The sequence below is a fragment of the Cryptomeria japonica genome, chromosome 1 (genome assembly GCF_030272615.1).
Source record: "Cryptomeria japonica chromosome 1, Sugi_1.0, whole genome shotgun sequence".
In the NCBI taxonomy this organism is placed as follows: Eukaryota; Viridiplantae; Streptophyta; class Pinopsida; order Cupressales; family Cupressaceae; genus Cryptomeria; species Cryptomeria japonica.
This window is the reverse complement of record NC_081405.1, coordinates 135,825,013-135,838,203: the sequence shown is the minus strand read 5'-3', so window position 1 is coordinate 135,838,203 and position 13,191 is coordinate 135,825,013. Positions and strand designations below refer to the sequence as shown.

The 13,191-nt window shown below is 36.4% G+C and overlaps 2 protein-coding genes across 2 annotated transcripts; both read left to right on the top strand.

Moving 5' to 3' along the window:
* The first annotated feature begins 7,790 nt into the window (after nucleotides 1-7,790).
* LOC131042991 (uncharacterized) lies at nucleotides 7,791-10,303 on the top strand. Its single transcript, XM_059214831.1, has 5 exons — nucleotides 7,791-8,550; nucleotides 8,845-8,976; nucleotides 9,062-9,369; nucleotides 9,517-9,674; nucleotides 10,155-10,303. Exons 1-5 carry the CDS (start codon nucleotides 8,203-8,205, stop codon nucleotides 10,301-10,303), a joined length of 1,095 nt encoding a protein of 364 aa, XP_059070814.1. The 5' UTR covers nucleotides 7,791-8,202.
* Nucleotides 10,304-10,373: 70 nt separating this feature from the next.
* LOC131042990 (uncharacterized) lies at nucleotides 10,374-12,326 on the top strand. The gene is made up of 3 exons (XM_059214777.1): nucleotides 10,374-11,213; nucleotides 11,307-11,567; nucleotides 11,710-12,326. Exons 1-3 carry the CDS (start codon nucleotides 10,374-10,376, stop codon nucleotides 11,929-11,931), a joined length of 1,323 nt encoding a protein of 440 aa, XP_059070760.1. The 3' UTR covers nucleotides 11,932-12,326.
* The last annotated feature ends 865 nt before the right edge of the window (nucleotides 12,327-13,191 follow it).

Here is a 13,191-nt window from a genome sequence, read left to right as displayed (position 1 = left end):
CTCTACCTCTCTCCCTCTCTCTACCTTCCCTCCCCCCTCTTCTCTACCTCTCTCCCTCCCTCTACCTCTCCCTTCCCCCCCATCTTCTCTCCCTCTCTCCCTCTCTCTCCCTCTCCCCTCTCATCTCCCCTCTCTCTCTCTCTCTCTCTCTCTCTCTCTCCTCTCTCTCTCTCTCTCTCTCCTCTCTCTCTCTCTCTCTCTCTCTCTCTCTCTCTCTCTCCCTTCCCCCCTCTTCTCTTCCTCTCTCCCTCTCCCTTCCTCCATACCCCTTCTTCTCTCCCACCCCCTGCTCTCTCTCTCTCTCTCTCTCTCTCTCTCTCTCTCTCTCTCTCTCTCTCTCTCTACCTTCCCTCCCCCCCTCTTCTCTCCCCTCCCTCCCTCCCTCTACCTCTCCCTTCCCCCCATCTCTCTCCCTCTCTCCCTCTCTCTCCCTCTCCCCTCTTCCTCCCTTCCCCCCTCTTCTCTCTCTCTCTCTCTCCTCTCTCTCTCTCTCTCTCTCTCTCTCTCTCTCCTCTCTCTCTCTCTCTCTCTCCTCTCTCCCTCTCCCTCTATCCCTCTCTCTACCTTCCCTCCCCCCTCTTCTCTCCCTCTCTCCCCTCCCTCTACCTTCTCTTCCCCCCATCTTCTCTCCCTCTCTCCCTCTCTCTCCCTCTCCCCTCTCCTCTCCCTCCCTCTCCCTCCCTTCCCCCCTCTTCTCTCCCTCTCTCCCTCTCTCTCCCTCTCCCTCCTTCCCTCTCTCCCTCTCCCACCCCCCCCTCTTCTCTCTCTCTCTCTCTCTCTCTCTCTCTCTCTCTCTCTCTCTCTCTCTCTCTCTCTCTCTCTCTCTCTCTCTCTCTCCCTCTCCCTCCTTCCCTCTCTCCCTCTCTCTCCCTCCCCCCCCCCCTCTCTCCCTCTCCCTTCCTCCATACCCCTTCTTCTCTCCCTCAAACAGATGGACCGTATGTGTCGTGGATTGGAAAAAATAGTCCATCAGATTTTGACAATTTTTTGGACTCAAGGCACTTGAGAGGTTGCACCGATAGGGTATGACTCTCGACGTTCTGGTGCTTTGGGATGCACGATAGGGCCATGCCTAGCGTAAACCTGCCCACCTGGATGCGCTTGCAACGTCAGTTTCTGCACATGACGAACATAATCAATTCTAGCCAATCTTGCAACTTTTCCTTGCAAGCAACTGACAGTTTTTGGAGCAGGCAAAAAAAATGCTTCTAATTGAAAATGGCTTCGAGTCATCAAAAACCGAGATAGGCCATTGTAGAGGATCCTCACACAACCCCACGAGATCAAACAGATCAGCCGTATGTGTCGTGGATTGGAAAAAATAGTTTGTCAAATTTTGATAATTTTTTGGACTCAGGGCACTTGAGAGATCGCACCGGTAGGGTATGACTCTCGACGTTCTGGTGCTTTGGGATGCACGACAGGGCCATGCTTAGCGTAAACCTGCCCACCCGGACACACTCACGACGTCGGTTTGTGCACACGACAAACATAATTTGACCATTGCGAGCGTGAGGGTGCTCTCGCACCAAACACATTGTTGTTTATATTCATATTGTTAATTACATATGCAAATATTAATTTAAATTTATAAAAGGGTAGCCACCAAATACAACGAATACACAATAATGAACTGAATACAAGGAGTTTTGTAGGGTTAATTCAACATTTTAGAAATTTTATCAAATCACATTCCACAATTGCAATGCTTTATATCATATGTTTTTGTTGTTTATATTCACATTGTTGATTACATATGCAAATATTCATTTAAATTTATAAAAGGACAACCAAAAAATACAACGAATACAAAATAATGAACTCATTACACATTTATTGGATCGAATATCAATATTTATGTATATAAAAAAAGGCATGTCTGCCAAGTCAATACAAGTATTACAAAAATGTGGCATATGCCATGTCCGAATCGATATACAATAAAAATGTAGAATATATCTACATGTATTGGTCATTCTATGACCAAAACTAACACTATATGATCCTAAAATTATGGTGGATCATCAAAATCAAGCCTCTTCGGCGCAATACGCGGCTTTGTAGATGGTTGCAAAACCACAATTCAAAAGCCAATTTAGAATTCTTTTGTAGAAAATAGTTCACAATTAACAACATAACTATGCATTTAACTTTAATTCCTTTGCAATTGAAATGTAGATTACCTCATTGGCTGATCCAAGAGCTAATGTCTTCGCTCTCCTCTCCTTGTCACTCTTAGGAGTTTTCTTGAAGACATACTTAAATGGATCCACGTTATGGTTGTACCGCGAAGGAGTCTATTGTAGATTAAATGTACAATTAATACAATGCACTAACATAAATATATAAAAAACACTTAAAAGCAATAATATAGAGAACAATGACGTACCTGTGCCTCAGATGCTTCTCCAATGGACTGAGGATGGCTCACCATTGATGTAGAAACAATCGCTATTACCTATACAAAAAATGTACAAAGATTAAATACAATTAATATAATGATAAGTATTGAAGGTTGAAAACAATTAATTTTAAATATCAAACAAAAGTGTACTGGATCCTGATATGCTTCTCCAGTGCAAGGAGGAGGGTTCGCCATTGATGAAATAGGTATGGATATTTCCTATATGAAAAAATTATAAGATTGTAATATATCACAAGTTCACATGTACGCGTGCATATAATCATGAAATCAAGAAAATAAAGTGGAGATACATACCTCTGCCCTCTCTTGATCTGCGGGCGAATCAGGTGCATTCAACATATCCACAAAGCTCAATGGTCGTTGTACATGTAAAAGAGACAAAAAACACTAATCAATCTACAAACCCCAACTAATACTTGATTTAAATATTTTCAAACAATTGTACAACTAAAAATGTGTTCAATTACCTTCTTCACACATTTTGGTGTCTTTGAGGAATTCTTTTTCTTAGGATGAGCCCTAGACACGGAGGGGGTGCCCTAAAAATAGAAAATTAACATGAGATATTAGTACAGATAATAAATTAAACATAATTTTAAAAATGTAAAATGAAATGACTTGCATATTCCATCAAAACAATACACAAAAAGAGTTGTACAAAATATGATACTGTATAACCTTGTAGGCCAAAATCGATCGTCGAGAGCGTGATGTCATCAATCTAGGACATTTCATCCCCTGTCAACACCTACAAACTAGAAATTAGACTAAGCATTAAAGATAGTTAGTATATCTTGTATTTTTTGAATTCAAAGTGTACTATTCTATTTTAACATGTTACAAAATTTATACCTCAGGCATCAAAGTTGCAGCTATAGTAACTGGGGGAGGTGTATGGGATACCGCTGCTGCATCCTGAAATGCATATTATTTGTCTCAATTTAAATTGATGTATAAATGAAAATTCATTTATGTAATTACAAATTTAAAGTGACTGATAAATAAAATGTTATGAATTCAAATCAACACACCTGTGTCTGTGGCTCATGGGCAAACACCATGTCCATCAACTCATCTGTCAGCGCGACATCCTCAACCGTGTGAGCCTGACATCTACAACCATAAATCATGCATAGATGATATGAGTATCCATCTGCACCGGCTACATCATCTATCCCCGAGCATATCCCTAAGCAACTGACACACATATGCTCGATGGGCTCTCTATTACCCTCTAATGACTCATCATCCAATACAATAGGGTGTGCTAATGACGTCCCATGCTGGATGATGGCACCAGTCAATGTTGTGGCCACCTGAAGAGTTTGTAGCTCCATCGACTCTTTCAGCTCTAATGGGACAACCTGATGCACCTTGGGTTTGGGTGCTAGGGGGCAGCGACTCTCCACTGCTAATTGCCTATGGGCTCTAGGTCTATCTTGGGCAGAGCCACCACCTCTACCATGAAACTCTCTCATGTCAAAATAGTTTGGCCACACATTGAGAACAAACTCACAATATATTTTTCTCAAAAAATATAATGGCATCTCATAATTATTATAAGGTGGATCATCAAAGACCATCCACCACCTCTGCCAAAAAATATTCTTCATCTGCGCAATGGTACACCAATGTATGGGAAACCTCTTTGCATTAAGAGGTCATGAATGACCAGCTTTGGGATCAACAAAAAGGGCACATATTTGTTGTTTAGAAATATTTTTGTTTTTTACTCCATCGTATGATAGCCCATTGGCATGTAATTGACAACACCTATCCCTAAAGCTTCCACATTTGGTAATTTATGTGGAAACAGTTATGGCACCACTAGCTAATGTTTCTAGGCTAGTGGCTAGGGATTGATGATGGTCAAGTTCAAAAGTTTTCAATTTTACAATCAATCTATTGATTTTAGACGTATTTTGTCTTAATTGATTAATTAATTCTTCCCATGTTTCGGCTGTGCGGTCAAAAGGAGGAATTGGGGGTTGTTCTTGTGAGTTTTCAGGAGATGCATTTGGTTGTTCTTGTGGGTTTTTAGGAGGTGCATTTGGTTGTTCTTGTTCTAGATTAGAAGAATCTAGTTTTTGAAACAAAAATGAAAAAACCTAATCAAAATTAATGAAATTAAATTCAAAATGTAAAAAAAATTGCATAAATCGGAAAGAAAGACAAAAACAAACAAAAACTGACCTTGATCCATAGCCTAGAGGACAAATTTAGCACCCCATTCGCGGTTTAGGTGAGAAAATGGGGAAAAAACGAAGTTAAAAATGTGATTTACGGGTAAATGAGACCCATTTTTTAAAAAAAACTTTTTTTTACCAAGCATCGCGTATGCGGTTTTATTTGGATTATTAGCACGTACGCGCTCATTTTCCTATAAGCAACGCGTACGCACTCATTTTCCTAAAAGCAGCGCGTACGCGCTACCTTTTCTAGGCTCAGGAAGAACAAACCTAAGCGCGTACGCGGGAATTTTAAATTTTAAAACCGCGTATGCGCTTCCTGTTTTTCCAATTTTTTTTGGGTGGTGTCCACTTTTCTAACCACCATCTTTGTGCACACGCCCAAGATGTAAACCATAAATTATGGCATGTGCATCTACATCAAATACTAATTTTTTAGATGTTATCTTTCCTTTTATTTTAAACAATGATTAAATAAATACAAAGAAGCTTTTATTAGTATATGATAAATTGTTGGCTTGATGATGTTTGTAATGAACTCATCATATGTTTTCATTGATGAAACACACACACACACAAATGTTCATATTGTCTACCAGTGTAACTTCAAAGTTGTTTACACTTACAACTGGTATACTAGAGGTTTATATCTAACCGGTACTTGGTAGCAATCAGTATATGCATGGAGACAACCAGTGGTTATACATAACTCGACATCAACATAAAGATCCAATGGATATTATCACACAAGCATCAAGGATAATGGTTTATATGTTTAACTCCAACCGGTATTGATTGTCCCAACCGATATTCATTGATTGTGTGATGAGTTATCCTTACTGACAAGTTTTGGCGGTATTTTTGTGATGTTTTCTGATCACTTGACCAGATACACTGCACCGAGGGAATTATGTTATGATTTCTAGAGGTCGACATGAAATCTAAATGTCTATTTATTGACATCACAGTGAATTATTTTGTATGAGCAAAAGTAATATGTTATGTGCGAAGGCAAAAGTGTTAAGTCGCAGAGTATGTTGGTAAAGAAGTGTTAAGTGCACAGAACAGGATCTATACAAGTAAGTTGTGCTACTACTAGATCACATCACCTGTTGTTTTCTAATCACTGCAATAGTCAAATCCCCTAACCGGGTAAGCTCTAACAAGCTTCATTGTTCAAATCCTCTAACCAGGTGATCCATTAGTTTGGATTTAGAAATCCTCCACTAAGGTTACTCCTTACAGGGTACTACCTTTTACAGGGTATATCTTTTAACTAAGCTTTGGGATCTTTAACAGGATTCGCTCCTAGCAAAGCTTTTTGTAGACCCTAACCAGTCAGTTATCTATTATTGCAGATAGTTAACTTGTGAGTCCCATCTCACCGTGGTTTTTACCTATTAAACACTTGTGTTATGGTGGATGTTGTTATATCATTTTTTATTGCATGCATATTGTTTAACAAACTTGTTAAGTTTATCTACCAGTTAGTGTTTAAAGTAGTATTATTTTTGGTGTCACTAATTCACCCCCCCCCCCCAGTTCTTTACAAGTCCATCATAAATACCCTTACCAAATATCGATTCATTTCCCTAGTTATGGTGAACAAACTATATTGCATACTCCATATGTCAATTATCCTATAAATAATGAGACATCACAACTATAAAGTGTATAATTTTTTATTCAATCAAGTGTATTTAGTCATTTGCAAACTACCAAGCTTCATGTCTTTGAAAATTTACATTTAAGATTATTTCATATTGCTTTTATTAGAAAAAAAATTAACATAAGAATCAATTTTAGTTATATTTATTTTAGGTGTAAAGAATTTTTTTTGGATAAGGAGTTACAACAATACTAATTTACATGAATTTAATATGCTATTAAATTACTAATATCAATAGAAAAAATTTAGCTACTTCTACAATAATCAACATAAAAGTATAATCATCTATAAATTCTCAACCAAACAACATGGTATTTATAGAAAATAATAAGCCAACTAAAAATCAGGTAAACATTTACTTTAATAGTTATTATTATTTAGTACAATACTTGCAGCTTAAATGGTGATAATTTATTGTCCAAGTCCTTTCATAATGGATCTCTCCTATCTTTTCTCTCGTAAATAATCCCCTACCATCAAAGCTGCCACCTTTATGGTATATAACACCAACTACACCATGTTTTCCATTAAGTGATGATCCACAATATCTATTACATTTGCTACTCATATTTATTAATAAAATATAAATATTTGTTTACTATAAAATTACCAATATCATTAGAAAAGTTTTATCTACTTCTACAATAGTCAACATAATAGTATAATCATCTAGAAATACTCAATGAAACAACATAGATTTGAAACTAAGAAGACAACTATAAATTGGATAAACAATTATTTTATAATTTACCATTCTTTACCAGTCCTTTCCCTTTCATAATGGGTCTCTCCAACCCCTACCATTAGAACTACCATCTTTATGATATCCAATACCAATCGCAACATGTTTTTCATAAAGTGATGGTACATAATATCAACCACATTTAGATTCACATAATCAAAATATCTATTGAAATCAATTGTCTTTTACAATATGATGAGTTCAAGAAAGACCACACAAAAACTATAAGCTTCACACTTATTAAAGAATTGATAATTTTTCTTATAGTTTTGATTCAGATAACTTAATTCAGGTAACTTAGATTTCTTAAGCACAAATACAAATGAAAATACATGACTAATTGTAAAAGTGAGATAAATTAAAGTCTCAAACTTTAGCTTTCACTATACTATAAAAAAGAATGTTTATGGATTTAACGTCCCTATGATAATCCTGCCAATTCTCGCGGTACCTCTCTTTTACTAGTAATAATAAATCTTCCAGTACTTAGTATTTATGTCAGTAGGGACTCGAACCAGCGACCACCTGCAATTCAATTAACTATCGTCCCATGCATATTTATGTCAGTAGGGACTCGAACCAGCGACCACCTGCAATTCAATTAACTATCGTCCCATGCATATTTATGTCAGTAGGGACTCGAACCAGCGACCCCCTGCAATTCAATTAACTATCCTCCCATGCATATTCCGTGTGGACATTTTATCTTCCAATGGTGTGCAATGTGTGCATGCACATGGAAAATAATATGTCTATATCTTGTTATGCTTTCTCCTATCTGTTGTGGTCGCTGGGACTGAGACATCACGACGCACGGTGCTGTCAAACGAAGTTAATGGAGGTCTGACGCAATGTTAAAAAGCTTATACAAATATACATACGCTTACTCATACTGTGCCCCATCTAGACCCTTCTTCTCATTTCATCTCTGAGGTCCAAGCAAGTCGTTAGTTCTGATATTCACATTAATGTTTGAGATCATTCCCAGGGCTGCCCAACGCCTTTCAGTCGATTCTCAACGGTACAAGTACATGGAGCTTGCTATCTCCGTTATTAGGTGCCCAAGGGTTTAACAATCCATGATATTTGCTTACAATTTGTAGAGGTGTGAAATTTCTTCACATATGATCGTTTATGCCATCAGCTTAGCTTCTGTATTGAATTTTTTTTACTACCAATGAGGTGTTGTGGTTGGTTTAAGAGGAAGCCTGATGGCTCTCATGGTACTCACGAAAGGCTATCAACAGATCCCCCTGTTGAAGCTACAGAAAACACATCAACAGATGCTCTTGTTGAAACAGTAGAAAACCCATCAAAATATCCACCTGATCGAGCACTAGATCTTACTGTTGACACTACAAAAAGGCCATTCTCATCCACAACATCAATCGAACCTTTTCCTTCCAAAAAGCCACCACTGACGCCGAAAGAGGTTATGGACAGCTTACAAAAAGTGGACATTGCAAGACTTGATGATTTCATCAATGTCATTAAACAACTTCTGGAAAGAGCGACCCCTCAAAAGGTTAGTATACATTTGATTTCTTTTCATTTCAAGGAAAATTGCTAATGAGAGGTCTTTTATTTTTAATCTGTGAGGAGGGAACACCTTAAACAGTTACAGTTGTCGCCAATATATTGGTCTTTTATGTAGTAATGGTAGTCAAGTATGATTGAGGGTGTTTGTTAGACTTCATGCCTCAAAACTATTAACTCACAAATGTGAACCCCATCTCCTATCAGCCAAACACTCTAAAAGATCAGAATCAACTCCAGTTCTCATGGTTACTAAAACCACAAGTAAATATTGTCTGGACAGGATACACAGGACATTGCAAGCTCAAGTTCTCCAAATAAAGATAAGTTGCCAGTATGGACTTCTCCTATTGTACAGAGCGGAAAGAAGTTTCTATCATTTGTCAATGATCATGCAGAGAAAATAGATAACAAGGTTAGTCATCTGCAAATAATAATATGGATATTATTTTATCTATTTTTGAAGTTGCACTTATCTTTTATTTTCTATTGATTTACAGGATGAATTTTTTAACTCAGGAGAAGCAGCAAAAATTGCAGGAAATATACTTCAGCAAATTGGCCAGATCCATTGGGCGGTTGCAGCGCTTTCTATCACAGGCTATCTGATATCAAAATGTCAAAAGGTGTCTCAGAACCATACTGAATATATAGAGCTCTTGAAAAAAATGCTTGAGCTTGCATCTCATATTAAGGACTTGAACGTTCTTATTCCTGAAGAAAATGAGAAATTGGCAAATGCTCTCCAATACATTGTTGAGGGATCGATGTTTTGTGCCTCCCAATTAAATTCGGGAAAATTTTGCAGGTTGGAACGATTTATGTCCTTCAATAATATGTATCGTTGTATTTCTATTATATATGGTTAATGGTATTTATTTTTATATTAAACTTCTCTTTATAAAATTAATAAGTTTTGCAACCATAATTTACCGTTTGGAATTGTATGTTGCAGCTTCTTAAAATCATCAATAAACTCTGACACTTTGAGTGGAATTCGCTCCAAAATAAGCGATCTTTATCAAGATTTGAACTTCACTGTTAATAAAGAAATGTTAAAAGGGCAGCCGGTTATTCTTCCTCTCTCGCAAGCAGAGTATCCAAAGGACGCAGGTAATGAATCAATGACATTCATTTTGAATCTTCCATGTTATGAAACAGATGCTTTTATAGGGATAACTTCTATTGCTTCCAGTCTTAAATTTTACAGTACTTTTAACCAAAAAAAAAAAGTCTATGTTTTTAACCTTTCAATTTTTAGTTCTTAATAACTTCAAAAAATTCTTCTGAGAAGTATCTTTCTTTCTCCATGTGAAATATTGTGCCTTGAAAAGAAAACTTAAGATATTTCAGAAAATATTGGATTGTACTTCATTAAAAATTTACAAGTTATTGAGATTTTCCGTTTTTATGGATTCAGTTTGTTCCTTTCAATGTGCTAAGTGATGATAGTTCATCCTAGTAATAAATTGTTTTGTTTTGTTTTTGAAAAAAGGTTGCAGTGCTAGTAATAAATTGTTACTTTCCATGCTGAAAGAAATTTTTCCTACACGCCTCTTTTATTTATTATGACATTCTTGTCTTTGGCAACAGTTGGAATCGAAGATCAATTAGAGGCAGTAAATAAATTGCTGAACATGGAAACAACTGAAGATTGCTCATCTATTGTTGTTCTTATTTGGGGGCTTCGGTGGCATTGGAAAGACAACTCTGGCTCAGGCTGTTGTCTCCAAAATAGATAGAAGCCGTTACAATTATGCCAGAATTATATTAGATGAGGTTTCTGAAAACAATAAGTATAAGTATACAGAAATGCAGCAGCACATTTTACAAGATGCATTCCCAAACTATGAGGGTGGAAGAAAAATACAACTCCGAGATAGTGATGATGGGAAGGATAAATTAAGAGAGGCTTTTTCAAGTGAAGGAAACAAGCCTGTATTTTTGTATATTGATAATGCCCTGCACAAAAAAGATTTGAAACAGCTTCTTCCCGAGGACTTGGGATGCCTTCCCCAACATAACAGAATTCTTATCACATCCAGAACCAAGGACATTGTTGATATGCTTGAGGAACGTGGTTTTCATGATCGTATCAAAGATTACCCTGTGGAAACTCTCTCTGACAATGATGCAATGCAAGTTCTCTGCAAAGACCATGCAATTCGTGATCGCATCAAAGATGATCTACAAAATATTGTGAATGTCTGTAAAGGGATTCCTTTGGTTCTCACAGTCGTTGGTGCGAAATTGCGGAAGCAGAAATATGATGTGAGCCGCTGTAGTCGGATAATTGAAGATTTGAAGGAAGGCAAGGAAATCAGAGATCTGAGTCACCGCTTGTTTCATTTTGTATATGAAGAGTTGGACGAGGCAACCCAAGAAGCATTTTTGGACATCTGCTGCTGCTTCAATGACAAAGAACGTCGATTTGTGGAGTACATTGTGGGTGCCGAGGAAGTCACAATCCTTGAAGAGGCAGCATTGATCACACCAGTGATGGTACAGTCAAATCCGTGGTCTTGGGAGGAGGAGGAGGAGGAGGAGGAGAGGTTGACTGTTCACGATATTATCAGGTCCATTGGGCGTACATTGGCAAAGTCTAGCAGGATTGTGGATGCAAACGCTTGGGCTGAAGCTGAAAAAGATGAGGTAGATTTCTCCTTTTAACTATACTTACATGGACTGCTACCATTTTCTTTCGCTGATTAAATTATAAAACTTGCTGACACTACAGTCTTGCAGGCCAGGCTCAAAAGAGTTAAAACGGTTTGCTTTTCTGGTGATAAAAATTACATTCTCGAAGAAAGGCATTTCAATTCGATGAAGGAAAGTTTAAGAATTCTGGTATGGGGAGGCAGTATAAATGTCAGTGTACCATACGCAGTAACATTACCAGAGATAAGATGGGCTAGGATAAGCGGTGGTTTTTCTTGGCTGAATGTAGAAGCACTTCATAAATTGGCTAGCTTGTGGTGTCGCAATCTTCCCACTCAGCAGAGAAAGGCAAGTCCTCACTTCAATAGTTTACGTACTTCCATTTCATTTTTGCACGTTACGGTTATGTTTTTAACTATTGCTAATTTTAGCTGCATTTTTTGTCATGGTAGTTGATGTTCTGACAAAGAAATATTAACTGTGCGTGTAGTTACCAAAAAGTTTAAGGAGGTTATCAATCTTTACACAGCCAGCTGCCACGCGGGACTTATTAAATATAGTGCCAAATTCCTCCCTCGAAGACCTAAATCTATCATTTCCAGATGAAGACCCTAGCCAGCCCTTTAACGAAGAGGAAGACAACACCACAGATATATTTAATAGATTTCTTCGCCTTCAGGATTTAATCAACTTTAAGGTATCTAGCAATTAAGCGCTGCCAGTCTTTGTGCGAGCTTCCTGAGCGAGTGTGTAGGTTACCTCATTTGAGAAAACTTTCTATGCCGGGTTGTAAAAGAATGAAGCGTCTGCCAGAATTATTTGGGCAACTCAAAACTTTAACCCATTTGGGCAACTTACAAATCTAACATATTTGAACTTGGCGTGTTGTGAAAGTCTGAAACAATTGCCTGACACTTTTGGGCAACTAGAAGCTCTGCAGCACTTAGATTTAAAATTGTGTTTCAGCCTTGAGGAATTGCCTCGTGGCATTGAACAACTCACATCTCTTAAATACCTGGACTCGAGTTTTTGTCATGTATTGGAGTCGGGCACTTGTCAGAAGGACGGCAGCATCAAAATGGTAAAGAGAAATTTGCATTTTTGTTCCGGCTGTAACAGGGACAAAAAATTGAATGTACGAGGTCAGTAGCTTTATTTTTATAATTTGGTGGGTTCAATATTTAAAAAACATTTTTAATGAAATGTTTTCTTCTATGTTTAATTTTTGAAAATTCGATTGTTTAATTGTTTATAAATAAAAAATATATAAAAAGAAATATTATTTTGGTTATTGTATATTTTAATTTGATAAGAAAATAATTTAAATTAAATGATGTTTTTAAATAGTATTCAAAGTAAAAAATCAATTTATAATTAATGAAACATTTAGTATAAATTTTCAAAATAAATTATATTTATTACAAATAATATTATTTTATAATTTTTAAGAGAATAAATTTTCACTATTAAAATTATGTTTTGATCAAAATGACAAATAATTTAATTTAATCTTTTGATCATAAATTTTAATTTGTCATAAAATCACAATGTTTTAAACATGTTAGGTGTAGAGTAAAAATTTGAACTAAATTTCCTTTATAATTAGGTGAATTGATTCTTATAAAGTTGATGTAAATTCTATTATAAAAATAAACAATAAAAAAATTTAAAAAAACTTTATTAGGTGCATTTTTTTCATTTGAATAAATATTATTAAGAATTTTGAACTTGTAGTCATGGAATTTGTATTTTCTCAAACTATAATTGAGACCACTAAACTTGAAGAAATTTTTAAAATCTTAAAACCACTTACCATTATTGAACATATTGTGAAATTTTTTTTAATTGAACTAAAAAACCAAAACATGTTAAGAAATTGTAAGCCCTTATAAATAGAGCAATTGTGGTCTAGCATATCTAGAATTGTTGGCTTTAATGTGATTAATGATGTGGGATAAAATAGATTGGATAG